The sequence below is a fragment of the Saimiri boliviensis genome, chromosome 11, assembly GCF_048565385.1.
Source record: "Saimiri boliviensis isolate mSaiBol1 chromosome 11, mSaiBol1.pri, whole genome shotgun sequence".
Lineage (NCBI taxonomy): Eukaryota > Metazoa > Chordata > Mammalia > Primates > Cebidae > Saimiri > Saimiri boliviensis.
In genome coordinates, this window is record NC_133459.1 from 4,776,168 (window position 1) to 4,797,543 (window position 21,376).

The window sequence follows — 21,376 nt, forward strand, 5'->3', positions numbered from 1 at the left end:
CTTCACTCTGCCAAACATACTGCTAAGAGAATAGAAAGACAAGCCAGGGATCAGGAGAAAACATTTACAAAATACGTATCTGATAAAGGACTCGCATCCAAATATCTAAAGACATCTGTTCAGGTCTGAGCAGAAATCTCATGGAAGAAGATATACAGATGGCGAACAAGCACATGAGAAGATGCTCCGCATCACATGTCGCTAGAGAACCGCAAATCACAACAACGAAACAACACTGCACCGCCTGCTGGAGCGGCTAAAATCCAAAGCCCTGACAACGCCAAATGCTGACGAGGACGCAGAGCAACCAGAGCCCTCATTCACTGCTTGGGGGGAATGTAAAGTGGCCCGGCCACTTGGGAAGACAGTATGGTGATTTCTAACAAAACTAAACATAGCCTTACCACACGATCCAGCAACACCCCTTGGGATTTACCTATGGGTTGAAAATTTATGTACACACAAAACCCTGTGCACAAATGTTTCTAACAGCTTTATTCAAAATTGTCAAAACCTGTAAACTACCAAGATGTCCTTCAAGAGGTGAATGGATATATAGTTTGCAGCACATACATGCAAGGAAGTATCATTCAGCAATCCAAGAAATGAATGAGCCAGACACAAAAATCCAAGGAGCAACCGTAAACGCACAGCACTACTAAAAATGCAAAAAATTAGCCGGGCATGGTGGTGTGCACCTGCAATCCCAGCTTCTCGGGAGGCTGAGGCAGGAGAATCAATTGAACCCGGGAGGCGGAGGCTGCAGTTTTGAAAAACTACATACTATATGATTCCAGCTGTATGACGTTCTGGCAAAGGCAACAGGGAAACAGTAAAAAGAACAGTAGTTACCAGGGGAGGAGGGGAGGGCTGAATAGGTGTAGCCCAGGGGAGGCGTAAGGGGGATGAGACTATTCTGTATGATCCTGTCATGTATGATGTCATGTATTTGTCAAAAATCACAGACAATGCAGAATGAACCTTAGTGTAAACCATGAGTTTAATTCATAATAATGTATTGATACTGCTTCATCAGTTGTAACAAATATGTCACATCAGCAGGCATGGTGGCTCACATCTGTTATCTCAGCACTTTGGGAGTCTGAGGTAGGAGGATCACTTGAGCCTAGGAGTTTGAGACCACCCTGGACAACATGGCAAAACCCCATCTCTATAAAAACTACAAAAAAAATATTAGTTGGGCACTATGGTGCATGCCTGTAGCCCCAGGCACGTGGGGGCTGAGGTGGGAGGATTGAGCCTGCAGTGAGCCGTGACTGTGCCACTGCACTCCAGCCTTGGCAACAGAGTAGGACCCTGTCTCAAAAAAAAAAAAAAAAAAAAAGAATGTGTCACAGCAATGCAAAATGTTAGTAACAGGGGAAACATGGAGGAGGGGAGGTCCTATGGGAACTCTCTGTATCAGCTACTCAATTTTACCGTAAACCTAAAACTGATCGAAAAAAATAAAATTATCAATTTTTAAAAATAACAGAACCATGCACTTGCCATCTGTGCTCTTTACCGTATGCATGTTATATTTCAACAACAACAACAAGAAGCATCTTTTATGTGAGGCTTATGAGACTCAGTTCTGAACTGATGCAACTCCCCAGGCCCTGGGGAACTGTACCCCTCCAGGGAGGACTCCGTGCGCAAGCTGTGGTTGCTGAAGGGAGCCCAGAGCTGCCCAGGCAGAAACTCAGCTACGTAAGAAATTGAAATCAATCAGGCTGGTTTTACTGGACTTAAGAATTCTGGACTTTGTAATTCACAATGACAAGAAACTTTGATTCTGGAGTTTCATTCCTTTGGACTTCAACTTGCAAGGAAATTTAATTTGGGGACTTGAATTTCTCTCTGGAAAATCATCGTGGAAAGGGGTTGATATTCAAGTCAGGAGCATCTCTAAGTGGTTGGCCTTTTTTATTGAATGATCTCAACGCTATCATTTAACTTCACTGCAGAGCCTCTGACGAGCTGTGCTGGATAAAATGACTGGATAGAATTTGGAATGGGAAGCAGAATAGGGAATGAGTCTTCAGCAGTGAGCACAGAGGAGCCTTAGGACCGATGCATTCATCTGATCCATTTTATAGCCTTCTGGGGACATAAGTTGGACTGTCGTACCAAAGGCCTCAGGAGGATTGAAAAAGGAAAGGTGGTTGGCTTAGCTGAAGTGATTCAGGAAGGCTGGAACCACCCTGGTGGTGATCAGCCCCCTTCCCCAAAGACAAAGGCCACACCCCTGGTTGGCCGTGAAGTCCTGATTAAGGCCAGTGAATTGTGAAAACCAACGTCCATCCCTGGCTTCAAGCCTCCATGCAAAGGAGCCTCCTGCAGCCTCTCTCTGCCCAGCCCCCATGCCTCTCTGGGCGAGAGCAGCTCAACTGACTGGGGATGGGGAATAGACTAACTGGGCTAACTAAGTAGGCTGCTCACCCCTCCTCCCCACTCTCTTCTTTTCACATCTGCCCACAGGAGAGAATGCAATAGTCCAAGATGTGCTTTCAGGAGTGCAGAGAGGCGAGGGCTCACCCCAGGTGCAAGGCCGGCTGCTGTCTGGCCAACCTCCACCTCCATCAAAGGCCATCCATGTCAGCGGCTGGCGCCAGTGGGCACAGCTGGGTCTCAGACCAACCATGTCTCACAGCTACTTCATCAGGAATAAATGCATGATAAAGAAAGTGATATTTTCATCTCCGCCATCTGCCTCTCTCGATTGACTGGACAAGAAACAAGAAGCACCCCCTGCTGTATGTACCTGGTGACCCTGGTGTCCAACTGTTTGGCTGTTTTGTCTTGTAAGCATTTACACTCATCAAATGTTTTTCTTTCTACTTTTATTGGGTTTGCTCTTTCTCCTCCAAATTTCTTGAGTTGAATAATTAAAAACAGTATCTTAAAGGGTACTTTCTTCTTCATCAACGTAGCCATTTAAAACGGTAAATTCCCGGCTGGACACAGTGCTTCACGCCTGTAATCCCAGCACTTTGGGAGGCTGAGGCAGGTGGATCACCTGAGATCAGGAGTTCACAACCAGCCTGGCTAACATGGTGAAATCCTGTTTCTACTAAAAATATACAAAATTAGCTGAGCGTGGTGGCACATGCCTGTAATCCCAGCTACTCAGGAGGCTCAGAAAGGAGAATCACTTGAACCCGGGAGGCAGAAGTTGCAGTGAGCCGAGATCATGCCATTGTACTCTAGCTTGGGCAATAAAAGCAAAATTTTGTCTCAAAAAAACCTGTAAATCCCCCTGTAATTACAATTTAACTTGCATCTCCTAAGTTTTGATATCCAATATTATTTTGTCATTCAGTTTTAAATAATTAGGCATTTCTATTTTGATATTTTGAGTTCTTCATTGACCCATGGAATAATCAGAAGCATATTTTAAAATTCAAAACACAAAAAAAGCAGTTCAGAGTGGTTGTAGGAGAGAGAGTGACTGACTTCTGATCTTGTGGCATTATGGCCAGAGAAAGTTATAAAATTAGATTTGTACTGATTCTCTCAGTATAGGGTGATGCCTGCTTGGTGAGCTAAAAATATGTACGAAGGATGATCAGTTTTTGTAAGTTTCAAAGTATGCTTTAAAATAATGCATATTCTCTAAATGGGGTACAGGTTTCCCCAGATCACCTTTTTAAACTGTATTTTATAATATCCTCAATTCATTTCTTTTTGATCTATCAATCTACTGAGAAGTATGTATAGATCCCCTACGATTGTGGGGTTTTGCCAATTTCTCCTGATACGGCCATCAAGTTCGCAGACTCAGAACTGCTTCTCTTCCTAGCGAATTACTTTCTTGGTGATTACTTAGCAGCCTCCTCGATCCCTGGCACTGCACTTGTTTTGTCTCTGTCACCAGGTGCCAATGTTAAGCTACTTCCATTTGGGGTCAGCATTTTAACATCACTTTTCCACACACCACTTTCTACCTTCAGAGGTGGCAGCGTTCCAGACCCCAGCTGGGACCCTTATGAGCTGTGTCACTGATGAAGATGGGAAAACTGACCATCAACAAAAATACCAACATGTCAGGTGTGTTTCTATTCAATGTAGCTTAAAGCTATTAGTTTACAATGATACCAGATTTTTAAAAAAGCCACTGGTCTCCACCCTTGCAGGATGCCAGGGAACCATGTGATTATTTCAGAAATTGGCAAATAAAGGGAAGAATCAAGTATTACCCAGCCTTTCCCATACAAACTGCACCTCAATGGAAGCAAAGAGTTGATCCCGGGAAATTTCTGGTTTTGGAAGCATCCAAGCTGACAAGGCAGGTGTTCTAGAAGTGGAATGTCACCACTGCACAAATGACACAGCAGTGGGCATCTGGTTGCTGACGTCATATAAAAAGAAGCAAGCAGAAGTCAAGGGCGCAGCAGAGGTGGTGCACACATCACCCGCTACAAAGAATTCTTGCCAAAAACAAAAACGTGAATCTAATCACGAATCTAGATCTAACTCCCAATTTGGGGCTGTTTGCTGCACTGGTTCACTGGATAATTCTAATGCTGTGTATGTTTTAAACTTTTCATAGTACCGCTTTTTAAAATAATAACATTGACAATTCACACACACACACAACTCAGCGCAGGGTGTCTCGCCTTTGCCATGCACACGAGTATTCACCAGCATCAAAGGCGCCGTCTCTGCTCACAGGCACAAGGATGTGGGTCAGGGCGCCAGAGCTGGGCTGCCCGGCCTCTTCCAGCTGGACCAGCTGCAGTCGTGGTGTCGCTGCAGGTGGGAAGCGGTAGAACTGGAAGGTGAAATACACAGTCTCTGGCCATGACGTTCCTCGGCAGTCCTGGGCCACTCTGAATCCAACAACAGCTCTAGGTTAATTGAGTGTCCATGGCACCGAATTTGGGGGGTCTGATGTGCATTTGCATAGGGCGATGGTCTGGGCACCTTAGCCACCGGGGCAACAGTAAAGAGGCTGCCACGGTCACCAATGGAACCGCTTTGCTGTGCTCTCAGCGAGCCAGCCAGACAGCAGCACTCTCGGGTGTAAGGACACTCCGGCTAGAGAAGCTGCCTTCAGAGCTATGCTAAGATCTAAGACCTAGACAACACACGTCCATGTTCTAACTAAGGACCACAGAAGATGGTGTAAAGCGGCTTTCACAGCCTTTAACACGCCGTGGGTGGGTCCTAGCCAAGATCAAATAAAAACAGACGGCACTCCCGCATCTACTAGGACCTGAACATGGACAGTTCTGCCAGGTCAGAACCTCAGCGAAGTTTCTCTTCAACTGAGGAAATGTGAAAGCCCGATGAGTAACATAGAATATTCCAGGATTTACCTGCTAAAGGCGAGAAACTGTAGCACTATCTCGTTGCTTTGTAGACAGTCCGATTCCTCCTTCTGAGGGTTAAACGTCACAGGGTGTGCAGGGTTGACCGCCTCGGCTGGCTGTTTATTGGCATCCAGAATCTCAGGAAAGCCAGAGGACTGCAGGAGCACCATGGAGGCCCTCGAGGGCTGCCCTGCAGAGCTGAGACACAGCAAACCCTCAGGGAGCCTCCCGGGACAGGGGGGACCCACTGATGCACCTCCCTGTGGAAAGCCTGGTGTTGGTCACAGGTCCAACAGACTGACGGCACAGCACGTGCCCGGTCCTATCCCGCCCAGACCCACACCTCACCTCCTGGTCTCGGTTCCCACGACTATAGGGGCATGCAAAGGCGTGAACGGCAGCTCCTGTAACTGTTCAGCAATGGATGTTTCGAGGACCAGGGAGGGCTGGCCCAGGTTGGCTTCCAGGTGGGAGACACCACCCTCCAATGGGAACTCCTGCTGAACAAAATGAGGGCTTCCAAGTGAGGCCACCAAGGACCCCAACCCGTAAAACTACCGATGCTCTGAGCTAGGGGATTTATCGATGAATTGCCAGCTCTAGCAAATAAAAATACAGAAGGCTCAATTACACTTGAATTTCAGGTAAACAACAAATAATTTCAGCATAAGTATGTTCCCTGTAATATTTGGGACATACTTATACTAAAAAATTATTTGTTGTTACCTGAAATTCAAATGTAACTGGGCATCCTATATTTCACGTGGCAACCCAATTTGTGAGTTGAGAAGGAATCCTAATTTTATGAGCAGGTCAGAAGTGAGGAAAGAATCCTAATTTTATGAGCAGGTCAGGACCGTGGAAGATAGGTGACACTTGAGATGGTAAATCATATCAAAACATGTTTATAGAAGCTCAGAAAGATGAAGCATCCTCAACATTCCAAGATAAACCATGGCACTGAGCCCCTGGCTGATGTGTCTGGACAGTCTCTTGTCCCCACAGCCCCTGAACCTTTCCATCATTCACTCGTATTCCACCTCAAAGGCCGAGGCAGGCCTCTCAATGGGGAACTGCCTCTGGAGTCGGGAATGTGCTCTCTCAAGCTTCATTCCCAAGCTTTCAGTTTCAGTCCAGAGGGATACCAGGTCACCCTCATGCCATGACTCAGGTGCCAATAATAAAACGCTAGGCAAGCTCTTCACAAACACACGAGCCCCAGAGATGCTTTAGATAAGGCAGCAGAGACTCACGGTGCTAAGAGTGTTTTCAAACAAGGAATTAAAAGAAACTATTTTTCCTCAATGTAACTCCAGTTAAGACAAAAGACGTAGTTTACAGGTGAACCAGCCCTAGCTTCTGAAACCAAACTCCATAGGAACCCCCCAAGGCTGGTGGCAACACGGGCCAATCTTAGCGGTAAGCACGCCCTGAAACCAGGACGGCAGGCTCCACTCACCTCCTTTAGCTGCTGACGGCAAGGAGGGGCCCGGGGTGCTGGGGGCCTGTCTCACCTGTTTCTAGATCCAGACACACCCTCCTTTTACTTTCATGTAGAGATCTAGGGGCAGCTGTTTTTGTGGGCAGATCACAATCTGAATTGAGTGCTGTGGCATGAAGAACTCAGGGCCACATTCGTCTTTGGTCTCTGAGACAGAATGATGGCAACTGTCTGAGGCCTCAGAGTAAGCAATGCCCCACCCCACCCCCACATCCCAGGGAACCTGCCAGTTTCTGCCACCTAACTGAGGACAAGCACAGCACAGAAACCCAAAGTGAGGAGCTGTGGAGCCATTCCCTGGTGGGAGGCGAGGTGGGCAGCACTTACTGCCTGGGCTGCAGAGGCCTGAGAGCCACGGGGTGGCTGGGAAGTGGGCCTGGCCGAGCGGTGCTGAGTCGGGGACCGTGGGGAGGCTGCCAGCTGGGAAATCGACAGCTGGAAGGAAAGAGAACACAGGTGAGGGGCTCGGAAGCTTGCCGGTCCATCCACAAACCTCCAACACACGCTGGCCACACCGGGCAGCCCTGGATCCAGCCACAGAAGAGAGTGATGCCTGCGGCCTCCTGGCCAGCGGTGGCTCTGGAATCTGGAACCGCTTCTCAAGTTCCTTTATTTAATGACAGAGAAGTGATTCCATGATCTCCCTCAGATTGTAATATCTGAATAAGAATATTATTAACAAGGAAAACAAGCAAGAAAGGAGAAAGCATCTCAAGCTACAAGGGTGGCCTGGCCTCTGCCTCTCTGTCCCTTGCCAGCCTTGGACTGAGCACCTCCAAGGCCAGGCGATTCTAGCCGACCTAGTTCCTGCCGAACACACCTCCCTGTGAAGGCAGTGACCGCCTCGGCGGCCAGCAGAGGCCCTGGAGACAGCTGTGCTGGAGTGCCTGCGCCACGTGGTATTACTGTGCAGCCTCAGGTGAGTCAGTGAACCTCTTTTTGCCTCAGTCTCCTAACCTATAAAACGGGGATAACAGTGCCTAAACTGCAGGACTGTTGGGAGAATTAAATGAGAGTCCCAGCAAGGGTTTGGCATAGTACCTGGTACGCGGTGAGCCTTCTATAAATACTGCAGACATCTGGAAATGAGTGCGGCTGTGAAACACTGATGTGGAGGGCCAGAGCCCACGCACTCCTGAAGACACAATCTCAGACGCGCACTCCACCCCCAGCACACACAGCCAGCACCTGGGATGCTCACGGTCAGCAATGACGGCCAGCCCACACCAAGTGCAGGCAGAGAGGCCCCAACAAATGAAGAGGCACTGAGGACCAATGGGGTGTGGGGTGCATGAAGCATCCCCAGGGGACCCTGGTAGCATCTTCAGGGAGCAGAGGAGATCTTTGGGGCCTGCCCAGCTTCCCTCAGACCCCACAACGTGTTGTGACCACTCGGGGTCATATGGAAACTGGACCAGGGAAAATGCCAGGTTGGGCCAGCAGGGCAGCCAGGAGGCCAACCACACATTCGTGCCTTTAGGTGAACTCAGTATTCTTCACTTGTGATCCAGTGTCCCACTGCAGATGACACACTGAAGCTGCTTCCCGGAGACAGCCTTGGATACTGAATTGGTCAGCTTTGCTACAAAGTCAATTTCCAGGCCAGGCACAGTGGCTCAAGCCTGTAATCCCAGCACTTTGGGAGGCCGAGGTGGGCAGATCACGAGGTCAAGAGATCGAGACCATCCTGGCCAACATGGTGAAACCCCGTCTCTACTGAAAACACAAAAATTAGCTGGGCATGGTGGTGTGTGCCTGTAGCCTCAGTTACTCGGGAGGCTGAGGCAGGAGAATTGCTTGAACCCGGGAGGTGGAGGTTGCAGTGAGCCGAGATTGTGCCACTGCACTCCAGCCTGGTGCCTGGCGACAAAGTGAGACTCTGTCTCAAAAAAAAAAAAAAAAAAGAAAAAGAAAGTCAATTTCCAGGGTGATGCTGGCGACAGTCATTAGCAGGAACAAGCCACATCTGACCTTGCTCAAAATCACACAGCCAAGGGCCAGCCTGGAGCCACGTATGAGCACCACGGATACTCGGGACTCCAGAGCAGCAGCCGCACAGGAGCTCAGCTCAGCAGGCAACGGCCCGGCGGGAAGGAGCCTCTCCTCCCACCCGAAGTTCCAGTGCCATGGGGATCTGTGCCATTGGACACAACTGCCAGCAGCTCGTGGCTCCCGGCAGTAGCGCTGTCTCCATCAGCATCGGCTGCTTGGCCTACAGGGCTGGGGTGCCTGGTGGGTGCCCTGGACACCAACAGCTGCCAGGCACCACTCCTGGTAGAGTGAGTCTGGGAGAGCAAAGAGAGTGAGGACCACACCTCAGCACCTCTCAGAAAAAGCAAAGGCTGTCCAGTCCTGAAAGAGTCGCCACTGTAAGATGTAACTGCCAGGGAGAAGTGGAGACACGCCCTAGACGGCAACGTAGGGGTCACAGGCGGCAGCCCCCCTAAAAGCCTGAACTGGGAGTCAGCAAATCAGGGACAGGCTGCAAAGACAGGGTGGGAGGGGACACTCCCACCGCCGCCAACAGGCCCTTCCCAGCCACACAGAAGCACGCAGGGGGCAGCTGTGCATAAGGGGGAACAGATGGTTTTCTTGTGCCCCAAACGGGCAAGTAATTGACTCAGGATTCTGAGGGTGGCCATAGGGGGCCTGGACTTACCCCTGGTCCCACAGGCGAGTCCTGCAGGGCAGCGAGACCTCGAGGTGCTGGTGCTGGCAGGCCTGGGAGGGAGCACAGGGGAGCAGGAGAGGGGCCGTCAGCCTGTGCGGGGTGATGGGCCCCTGCACCCCCACGCAGTCAGGCCTCCACAGGCTTCAACACCTTGTCTGTAATGGGGCAGCCAGTGGTTACTGCTCAGGTGCAACAGCAGCAAGGGTGCTGTCTAGAGCCACGGTATGCCCGGCACCCAAGAGAAGGGGCATAGCCGGCCTCATCCTCGAGGTATGCGCCCTTGTTCTTTCTGGGTCAGGAGGTCTCAGCATAGGCACTTGGAGCTCCCTAATGCACTTCTCCTCACTTGTCATCTCTGCATCCTCCCTGCCCAGAAGAGCTGGGGTCTGAGGTCGCCCCAGTCTTAACAGCTCCCTGACTCAGGCTGTCTTGGGAACTGCAAAGCTCCTGAGCCAACACTGCCACCGGGCTCTCGGCCTCATGAACGCACACTCAGCACAAGCTGCTCGCCCAGGTCTTGCTGAGGATTCTCCATGCAGGCCCGGTCACACTGGGAGCCCACCGGGGGAGGCAAGGCCAGCTCAGGGACTGAGAACAGCCTTTGCCCTCTATGAGGCCACAGCTGCCTCCCCAGCATCCAGGGCTGCCCACAGAGCCAGCAGCCTCCTCCCCAGGCCCACTGCCCCTGCACAGCCCCGACTCCGCCCAGCCGGTGTCTGTACTGCTTCTGCAGCCCACCCCAGGCCACATGGACACCTCAGGGCCCGGCAGCCCCAGGGCTCTCGGCCCCTGCACCTCAGCAGGAGGAAGCCCTGGCACCACTAGAGTCTCTGAAATTCACCAGGCTCCTGCCATGGTGGCACTGGGACGTCCATAGCCACGTGTCTCTCATGGTCATTTCACATACACTGCCATCTGCCTTCACCTGCCGTGACCACCCAGCCAGCCCCCAAGCCCATCCTGACAGGGCCACCCCTACCCACTCAGAGGTCAGGGTATGAGCCCCATGCACTGAGCGCACTGAGCCACCTGCCTGGCTTCCCTGAGGCCCACAGCCCTGGTCTCCAGCTCCATGTCCTGTCCCCACCTGGCTCATGACAGCCTCCTTCATGGCGACAGGACTCTCCACTGCAGCAGACACCTCCCCTCCCCAGGGACTTCCAGGATAACCCAGACCTCCGGAGGAATAAGGCTTCCCACATGGCCCTGTCCCACCTCCTGTCACCCCCACGAGGCCCACGTCCTGGGCCCGGCTGCTCGCCTTGGCTCTCCTTCCCTCTCCGGCAGCTTCTGATGCCATGAGGTCAGGCAAACGAATCCCCACATGTCCTGGAATCCTGACCTCCTCAAGTACACAGCACAGGCCGTGCTCATGGGACCTATGGCCCAAGCACATAGCACAGAGGCCTGTGACATCAAACACTGGGCACCCTGGAAGAGACTGCCCAGCCACTTCCTGTTCTGCTCTGAATCCCAACAAAACAAAAACAACAACAAGCAAAAAGCTGTCAACGGGGGAGAAACCAAATCCAGGAAGCGCCACCCTAACACTGGAGCTGTGTGAGCACCAGAGCCCGTCCCCACCCACGCCTCTCCCAGCAGCTCCCCAAACCCATCCGAGGAGGTGCTGCCCCAGCTGTGAGATCCAGTGGAGACCCTGCTAAGGGCCTGTGGGTGGGGATGGGGGTACAGGAAGGCAGTGGGGGCCAGGCCAGAGGGAGCCCCCAACCCTCAGAGGATCCAACTGCCCAGCCCGACGGGCAGAGCTCTTAGTCCAACCACCTCCTGGGCAGTGCCCACTTGGCCCACGCAGCTCCTCTGTAACCAGCTACAGTAACGTGGCTCCAAGGAGCTCAAAGACTCTGGTCAGAGGAGCCTGCCGTTCTATAAATGAGCTCCCGCTCGGAGGAAGTCAGCAAATGATCTAGCAAGCTCTGCTTCCCTGGGAAAATATCATCTCACTAAAAGCAAAATGCAGTTGAGGATTCTGCAGGGGCCGAGCTGTCCTGAAAGCCAGGTGCCTCTCCCCAGATTCCCCGAGCGCCTCTTACAGTCCATTTCAGAGCTCCGTGCAGCAACCCCTCCCCACTCCTCCCGAAACAGCCGAAAGATGAACAGCAGAGCGGCAGGCACAGCCCCACTTTGTTCCTCCGTAAATGGGAACTCTGAAAACGCCGCAGGCTGATTTTGATAATGAGGACAAACTACAGGAAATGGCTCCATTTTCTTCCGTGGAGAGAGCGGGCACTCAGGGGCCAGCCCTCCAGGCCTGTGCCGTCCTCTCGGGGAGGAAAGCCAGGATGAAGGTAAACCTTCGCAGCACATCTAAACTTCCTGCATGCACTTTACTTCCCATCGTCTCGAATGTGTGCACAGTGTTTATATCATGACTTACGCAACTTTTTCTTCCAAGAGAGTAAAACTACCTAAAAGGCCTTTGGTGACCATTTAAAAAGACACCAGGTGGGAAGCCCAGGCCCCCAGGGCCAAAAACACAGATCCGTCCGGTGAAGCACAGCAGGAAGAGATCCGCCACAGCCAGGAAATAACTCGGTTTTGAATCTCTTTGTTTTAATGTTCAATGTGGTCGTGGGATAAGGAGCTTCCTAAACTGTACCCACAGTCCCGCCTGGAAGACAGCATGGCCGCCAGAGGGCACCCACTGTACTCCAGGCCCAGGAGTCTCCCAAAGGCCACAGTGGAGTCTGGGACGCCTGACTTCCGCCACGTGCCAGGACTCAGCTGACCAGCACCTGGGCCAGCTACTGAACCGGGAGCAGCAGGCGTGTGCACAGGACGCAGGCAGGAACGGCTGCGGTGAGCAGAGGGATGAGTACCAGGCCTCTGGGACAGCACTGCGACAACAGCGAACATCACCAGATGCCACCCAGGTGCTCCTGCAAACAGAAGCCATCGTAGCAGAATCTGCAGCTGCTTCGTGGGGCAGAGGAGCAATGGGAAGCGGGGAGGCCGGCGGTGTGTGCTAACCTGAGCAGGTTCATCTGCTTAGCCACCAAGGGGGGCCTAGGACAGAACAACGCAGGGGTCTCTCTAAACCACAGCACTCCAAATCAGGGTGCCTACCTGACAACCGCCGTCTCCCTAAAGGGGCTCCCCCAACCCCCACAACAAGCCCTGTCCCCAAGGGTCTTTGTTTCTAGACAGCTTATGTGAATGTCTCCTTTATGTCTTTAAAAATCTCTCCTTTGCACCAAGCCCGGGCTGCACATACAGTGTGACCGGCACACGCAGCCCGGCTGCAATCCCCTGCTAGCCCCCAGGCAACTCCGCCACGCAGAGCCCATGCTCACGGCCCATTTCAGGTTGACAACATTAGAGAGGAAAATGAAAGAGACCCACGCGTGTAAGCAGGTATGCTGGCGAATCCACGGTAACCACACCCACTTGACGTGCTAGGAAGCATGTATTCGTACATTACCTGCATAACTTAAAGTAAATTAAATTTTAGTTTAACAGTCATTCTAAGATATACCTTTAGGTCCCCACTGGAGCCTGAAGTAGTAACAGGGTCAGCACAGAACAGAAAGCCGAGACCTCCACAGCAAGCCCGGGAGCGGGTGCTTCTCCCAATACAGAGCCGCTCCGTGCACACCCCTGAGGCAGAGGCCTGGGCTCCCTCACTGGAAGGTGGGGTCAGCGTCTGGCCGAGCCACCACAGGACCCCAGTTTCAGGGAAATAACCTGGATTAAGGAGAAGAGCACAGAGCCTGGCCAACGTGAGGAAACACCATCTCTACTAAAAGTCAAAAAATTAGCCGGGCATGCTGGTGGGTGCCTGTAATCCCAGATGCTCAGGAGGCTGAGGCAGGAGAATCGCTTGAACCCGAGAGGCAGAGGTTGCAGTGAGCCAAGATCTCGCCATTGCACTCCAGCCTGGGCAAAAAGAGTGAGACTCCATATCAAAAAAAAAAAAAAAAAAGAAACACAGAGACTCAGCTTTTCCACGGCTGCTCCGAGAAGTTTGGGGCCAGTGGGCCCTCAGATGGGGTCGCCAGCACACACCTCCTGCCCAGAGCCAGGTCTGAGATGAGCGGGAAGAGACTAAGTCACTTACGACACCAGAGCCAACTGCAATCCAGAACTGCTCCACATGGCTACAGACAAAGGGAAACTGACTTCCCACTGAGAGAGGTTCCTCCACCTGTCAAGATTCCTTTTCCCTGACACTCTAGCACCCTAGTCAGTCTCCACTTGCTGAAAACAACGGTCAAAAAAATCGCCCAAGTGTCTACTTTTCTGTCGACATAGCTTCAAGGAACTCAAAAGCCTTGTACTCAACAACAGTGCAGGCCTCAGGAGGCAAGGCAGGGCCTGTGCTCCGACCTCAGCCCCAGGTGGCCACATGTCCCACCTGGTCACACAGAGCGCCTTCACACTGCCTCCGCACTCGCCTAGAGGGGGACCTGCAAGAGGAGGCAACCCAAGCACATTCACACTCCGGAGAGAGGGACACGCCCTCAAGCCCACAGCTCTCAGACAGCACTGCGGGTCAGCCAAAGGGCAAAAGTTACACAGTGAACAAATAATGCTCCAACATGCTCACAGGGACAAGGCCCCCGAATTCCTCCTTCCTCCACCCCCAGGGAGAACATTCTATATACAGGGCAGAGAACAGAAAAGCACACAGTTACCCAGAGTGCTAATACCACTAAAACCACAGCCCCAAACAGAGGGAGGAGCCCTCCAGCCAAGCCCATGGCCGCCAGCCACACCACTGCCCCCAAGGAAGGGTACTGGGCTCTGCTTCTCAATGCGCTTGGGGCAGAAGACAACGGTGATGAGGCTGGGGCAGGAGGCAGCCTCCCCACTAGCAACCCTCTCACTTCCAGCATCACCACACCAGACAGATTAAAAGTACTGACTACTGGCTGGACGTGGCAGCTCATGCCTATAGTCCCAGCACTTTGGGAGGCCAAGGCAGGAGGACTGTTTGAGTCCAGAAGCTCGAGACTAGCCTGGGAAACATGGCAAAATCCCATCTCTACCAAAAAAAAAAAAATAGCCAGGTGTAGTGGCATGCACCTGTAGTCCCAGTTACATGGGAGGCTGAGGTGGGAGGCTTGCTTGGGCCTGGAAGGTGGAGGCTGCGGTGAGCCATGACTATGCCATTCTTCAGCCTGAGCAACAGAGTGAGATCTTCTCTCAAGAAAATAAAAAGTGCTGACTACACAAGGGGGTCCCAGGCTGCCGGGCTGCATGTCCATCTCCTGACACAGGGTTTCACTGAGCAGCTATTTTCAATATGCATGCTGCACTGCCATTTAAAAATGAAATCGAAGCAAGGAGAAAGGAAGGACGTATTTTACCACCTTTATTTTCCCTCGTCCTTGGATTCATTTAACCAACAAACATTTTATCAGATGCCTGCGCTATGACAGGACCTCAGAAAGAAACGCAGATAAGGAAACAGCTCAGTGGAGGTCGGGGCTGTGGTCTCCACTGAGACGTCTTCCTAGGCTGGAGGGAGCAGGGGCCTCTTGAGACATCAGGAAACATGCATGGGGGCCGACGGTGTCCCTTGTGGCCTGACTGCTCCAGCAGGAGCCAGGTGGAGCTCCCTGCCCGGGAACGCACCTGTCCTCCGGGGCCCAGCTGTGCTGCCAGCCCATCGGGGAGCAGCAGGAGCGGGATGAGGGGTCCTAACGTAGGAAAACATTCATTTCGCTGAGCAACTGCCACGCTGAGCAAAGCTTCCCACATTTAACTATGGGGTCAGCAATTCTGCAGGACAGAGAAGTCCTGAGGGGGAGGGGGGCGGCAGGAAGAGGCTGTTGCTTAGCAACTCATGGCGGCTGGCAGAAGGCAGGGATGGGTTGGGCTATGGGGGTAGAGTGTGGCCCTGTAACGAACAGGGGTAAACAGACGGCCCCAAAAGGCAGGGGAAAGGAAGGGCCATCGCTGGTAAAGGCGCAGTCTCTGGGGTTTGAAGAAGGGTTGTAAACAGCAGCTTCCTACCATCAGACCGTGAACATACAGGATGAGTCCGTATTTACTCATACTGTAGACACTAAGAATTCACGTGGCAAACCCACTTGGAGGACCTTTATTCCTGACTATATGGGGGTAAAAAGTCATTCTTCCTAAGAGTTTAAGAACAGGAATAGGAAAATGAGCAAAACCTAAGCAGAGATAAGGAACAACCAGATGACAAGTGAGCCCAGGGCTGTGTGCCGCAGGAATCCAGGCCGCAGGCAGCCCGGGACAGGAGCCTGGTCAGGCCTGAGCCGAGTGGGGGGTTCCGGGACTCGTCAGAGCCCTGAGCTTCGGGGCACCTCCAGGGTCAGTTTCAGAGCATCACCTCCCTCGTCAAAGCCTTGCTCTGACCCACACTCCCACTAACTCTCCAGCAAAATGCACCCTTACCACCTGCACACGACCTTCCGCTCCTTGGCTAGAGGGTGGCCAAAAAGCTGTTCTGTGGCCTTGGACTCTCCCCCACTGCCTCGTATTTGACTGCGCCACCCTCACCCAGGGCAAGGAGCCGCTGCCTGTCGGGGAGGATGCTCCAGACCAGCTACCAGCACAGCAGGTGTGACCTGGGCAAGACTCTAACTCCACATGTCCAGGGAAACCACGGCTGCATGTCTGCAGTGACCCCTTCTCCGTGGCTGTTTCAGATCTATTAAGCAAACAAACCAAAATCCTGACACCACCAGAAGAACATTCAAAAGCAAAATATGGCTCAGGGAAATTTCAAGTTACAAAAAATAAAGACGGGGTGCCCTCTAGCGGCTCAATGCACACTCTTCCCTGGTAAGTGATGAATGAACCTTTGCTCCCTTGCAATGTCACGGATAAAATAAAAAGGATTATTCATAACCAAGAGCCAAAGTACCTCACTTAAAGTGACAGCCGCATATCATTAAGATCTCCAAAGGAACCATATAAGTTGGTGAAATACTGAAGTATGAAAAGTTTCCATCATAAGTTAAACACCAGTGGATATTTAAAAGTCTCTTATATTGGGTTTTGAGAGGCAATGTCTTCTGATGCTTGGAACCTGGGCTGAAGGCAATCATTTAATGGGACGTGAATGCAGCCATAAATCCAAATTAAATAAACCCAATGAAATCAGGGTCCATCCAGGTAGATTTGCTGGTCCCCAAACAGTGACTGAGAAGTAGATTATGCTGCTACAGCTCATTTGCACCACCGTTCAACTCCTGGTCCTTCCAGTAACCAAGGCACACTCCTCTCTGCCAAGGGTACGACAGTAAATCTTCTGGTGAGGAACTCAAAGCATGTATTCCCAACAGCTCTGCATCTTAAGAAGTCAATCTAGGCCGGGTGTGGTGGAGCACACCTGTAATCCCAACACTTTGGGAGGCCAAGGTGGGTGAATCACCTAAGGTCGGGAGTTCAAGACCAGCCTAGACAACATGGTGAAACCCCATCTTTACTAAAAATAAAAAATTAGCCAGGGGTGGTGGGCATCTGTAATCCCAGCTACCCAGGAGGCTGAGGCATGAGAATTGCTTGAACCCAGGAGGCGGAGGTTGCTGTGAGCCAAGATTGCACCACTGCACTCCAGCCTGAGGGACAGAGTGAGACTGTCTCAAAAAAAAACAAAAGTCAAGCACCTGCTGGTGTGCCCTACACGTAGGAAGATGACACCCTCAGCCAGTTATCCAGAAAGGCACCTGTCACAGCGATCACGGATAAATCCGGGACCCAGGAGCAAGCGCCTCGGTGGGATCCCTCCCTGGGGGGCCTCCCTCCCCAAACCTTGAAGGCTATCACTCCAGCCCAAGCACGTCTGGCTTCCTGCAGTCACTCCTCCCTGGGTCCAGCTTCCTGCCCAGAGGCCACACAGCAGGTTTCTGGAGGACAGGCTGCTTCTCAGCTGTCTTCGTCCTTCTCAAACAACAGAAAGTGCGGCAGGAACTACTCAAGTCTATGCATTCGCTGACGGCAAAATGCAAGAAACGCTGGGCAAAGCTGGAATGCAAGCCCAGCCAAAGCGGCAGTGGCAGGGAAAGACCTGGGCCGGGTCGGAGACCAGAAGCCCCAATCCTGGGCAGCCACTGTCTGCCAGTTTCACCCCTCTAAACCCATACTCTCCTCAGAGATTTTCCTTTAGGAAATCACCCTCCCAGCCCTTAACTATACAGTCAGGGGTGGGCCCAACCCCCACACCAAGAAGGGTGCATGACCAAGACTAACTGTCCCCGCCCCTATCCTGATGAGGTGTTACACGGAAAGGCAGGGGACACATGAGATGGATGGGGCTCCATGAGGACTCCCGCTAGAACAACTGAGTCAATCAGGGCCTTTCTGTTGGGATCCCTAAGCCCAGGATTACCTGGGAGCAGATCTACGAGGAAAGAAGCCAACACTGAAGAAAGGAGAGCTTAAACGGGAGGGGTGGGACATGGGGGAGAGGGACGAACAGAACAGATGGAGTCTTAATGGCATCCTTTGAGTGCCGGGATCCAGCCATGCCTGACATCAGCTCTACCTCGGGGCTTTTCTGACACATGGGCCAATACATTCTCTCTTGTGGAAGCTATTTTGAGTCAGGTTTCTATCCTTTGCATACAAAAGGGTTTTGATCAATTCGTTTACTCGACAAATATGTCCTGAATGTTTTACTAGGGCCCAGGACTCATCAGGCAATGTAAAGACGAATGAAACAGTCCCCACTGTGTGCTGCTTCAATGACAAGAGTGTTCAGCGCACAGCAAATGAATGCACCAAGTATCTGCACCTCTTTACCTTCAAGGCATGAGTCAGTTCCCAGTCCCCTTGTGACTGGGAGGCCATGTGGCTACTTCTAACCAGGGAGGAGAAGTGACATGTGCCATTTCTGGGCCAGAGCTATAGCTGATGGTACAAGATCCTCCCAAGGCCTCCCCTTCCTGCCGGCGCAGCTCAGCAATATTCAAGACGGCAACCACCCTCTGGGACCAGGATGGTCAGAGCCACCACCAACTGCAACGCGTACACAGTGAGGGTGAGAAATAAACCTTTTTATTTTAAGCTCCCAAGATTTGGAGATTATTTGTTACCATAGCAAATGTGACTAATACCCTCTAAGAACAGTGGCAGGGAAGGAAGGAATCAGACAATACACAAGGACATAATATAAACAGTGGCACCCGCAGAGGGCTGCAGGGTGCTGAAAACCAAGCTCCGCCGTGAACACGACCTTTCCGCGGGCTTGACAGGGGAGTGCAGGTTTCCATAAGAGAAAGCAAGAAAAGTGGAATAGATGCCTTTTTAAATGTGGAATATTTCAAGACATTTTCCAACCGTAGGTAAAAAGGAAATAAAAATGGAACTCAACAATGTAGGAAGTAACACTCCGAATCAAAACCTACGAAATGGGGTCAAAGACATACTTGGAAGCAAACTGCAGAACCTTAAATGATTTTATTATTAGACACGAGCAACTAAGCTAAGAATTCTGCTTTTTAAAAGAAAATAAAGATAAAATATAAAATTAAAGAAAAAATTAATAACTTAAAAGCAAGAGAACCAGTAAGTAACAGCTGATTCTTTGACGAGACTAATGAAATATACAAACCTCTCATAAGCCTGATTGAAAAAGGAAGAATCCTCCCAAGATAGAAAGAGAAGGAAGGAATCTAATCACAGGCGCATATTGAAAGTTTAAATTAGTTACAAACTTTATCTCAGCATCCTTGTAAACTACAGGAAACTGGCTATTTTTTTAGAGGATGTGTATCTCAAGAGTTAACACTAGATGTGGTGGAAAACATAAATAGGCCAATAACCATGAGAAGAAATGTAACTGGTTGTCAAAAATCCCTTCAATGGTCTCACAGTGAAGTTTTATCAGACCTTCAAGAAACAGGTCTTGCCTTTTGTTTAAACTACTTTGAAGCACAGAAAAAGATGGACAGCTTCCTCCCGATTATGATATGACCAAAGAGAACGCTACAGAACAGGGGTCTGCAAACTATGGCCCATGGGCTGATTCAGTTCGCAATCTGTGTGCATCAATAAAGTTTTACTAGAACACAGCCACTTTCATTCATTCACATACAACCTACATATACCAGTGGAGATGAGTAGCTGTGACAGAGGCCATCTGGCCCACTAAGCCTAAATATTTACTATTTGGCCTTTACAGAAAAAGTGTGCTAACCTCTTCTATAACTGAGCCTCAATTACAGAAACAGAAATCCCAACCATAACCTAATCACATCAAGACGGACATAAGTGTAAAACTCCCTGCAAGTCACTCTCTCTTACTTTTTGATACTTTTCTAGAACCGTTTTTCAGGTTCTCAGCAGTACTGAGCAGAAGGCACAGAGTGTTCCCAGAGTGCCCTGTCCCCACACACAGCTCCCCTCACTAACATCCCACAGCAGATGGCACATGAGTCTTCTTGCCACCTAATGTATTTGGTAGTTTGTTTATTGTCTGTTGATAAAGCTCCACTGGGACAGGAGCCTAACCAAGTACCTGGCACATCAGACTCCCACGGGCCTTTGCTGAATGGAGGCGGGAAGGAGAAAAGGAGAACCACTTGCCCCATCTGATTCACATACTAAGTGCCTGCAGAATGGCTAATAGCAAATGGAAGAAGCAAAGCCAGCGCTGAGCGTTCTGTGCCCACTGATAACCTACTTTCCTGGCTGCAGTCAGGGCCGTGTGTGTGTGTGTGTGTGTGTGTGTGTGTGTGTTTTAAGATGCAAAGTCTAATTCTGATGCACAGCTAGAGTACAGTGATGCAATCATAGCTCACTGCAGCCTTGAACTCCTGGGTTCAAGCAATCCTCCTGCCTCAGCCTCCTAAGTAACTGAGACTATAGGTACATGCTACCACACCCAGCTATTGCCTAAAATTTTTTTTTTGGGATGGAGTCTGGCTCTGTCACTCAGGCTGGAGTGCAGTGGCACAATCTCGGCTCACTGCAACCTCCGCCTCCCAGGTTCAAGAAATTCTCATGCCTCAGCCTCCCGAGCAGCTGGGACTATAGGCTGGTGCCACCATACCAGACTAATTTTTGTATTTTTAGCAGAGATGGGGTTTCACTGTGTTAGCCAGGATGGTCTCGATCTCCTGACCTTGTGATCCACCCACCTCGGCCTCCCAAAATGCTCGGACTACACGTGTGAGCCACTGCACCTGGCCTTAAATTTTTTGTAGAGTCCGGGTCTTGCTATGTTGCCCAAGCTGGTCTCCAACTCTTGGCCTCAGGCAATCCTCCCACATCAGCCTTCCAAAGTGCTGGGATTATAGGCGTGAGCCATTGCGCCCAGCCAAGGACAACTGTTTTTACCCATCAAAGACTCTGAGGTCCAGAGGAGCTCCATGGAGATGCCCTGCCATTGCTTGTGCCCTGGTGGCTACCTTGCTCCAGTAAGATTTTGGGCCTGTGTTAACTGAACCAGTAGTTGAAAGGGATACATACATGTAGTCACTTCCCTCAATGCTGCCAACTAGAAGAACAGCAATGGGCTGGGTGCAGGGGCTCATGCCTGTAATCCCAGCACTTCTGGAAGGCCAAGGAGGGTGGATCACCTGAGGTCGGGAGTTCAAGACCAGCCTGACCAACATGGAGAAACGCTGTCTCTACTAAAAAGACAAAATTTGCTGGGCATGGTGGCACACGGCTGCAATCCCAGCTACTCGGGAGGCTGAGGCAGGCTTAAACCCGGGAAGCAGAGATTGCAGTGAGCCGAGACGGCGCCACAACACTCCAGCCCGGGCAACAAGAGCAAAACTCAATCTTAAAAAAAAAAAAAAAGGAATGGCAATGGCAGTAGCATGAGAACCACGGCAATCACTGGGTATCTGCTCCACGCCAGGCAGCCCTGAGCACCTGGACGCATCTTTACTCATTTCATCCGCTCCACAATCTTTTGCTATCTTTTGCCCATTTTTCTTTTGTTTA

The 21,376-nt window shown here is 51.1% G+C and overlaps 1 protein-coding gene across 14 annotated transcripts in view; it reads right to left on the reverse strand.

Annotated features, from left to right (window-relative positions):
* NPHP4 (nephrocystin 4) overlaps window positions 1–21,376 on the reverse strand; it is a 140,257-nt gene that overhangs the window by 37,266 nt on the left and 81,615 nt on the right. For 10 of the 14 annotated variants that reach the window (XM_074379971.1, XM_039473734.2, XM_039473735.2 and 7 more), the window contains 5 exons: window positions 9,476–9,537; window positions 7,144–7,251; window positions 5,664–5,815; window positions 5,322–5,513; window positions 4,645–4,832 (listed from right to left, as the gene is read on the reverse strand). The exons of 1 other annotated variant lie outside the window; for it this stretch is intronic. In XM_074379971.1, the coding sequence (XP_074236072.1) occupies window positions 4,645–4,832; window positions 5,322–5,513; window positions 5,664–5,815; window positions 7,144–7,251; window positions 9,476–9,537 (702 nt within the window). The remainder of the gene's footprint in view (window positions 1–4,644; window positions 4,833–5,321; window positions 5,514–5,663; window positions 5,816–7,143; window positions 7,252–9,475; window positions 9,538–21,376) is intronic. 3 more of the 14 variants (XM_039473739.2, XM_039473740.2, XM_074379974.1) reach the window with 3 other exon arrangements.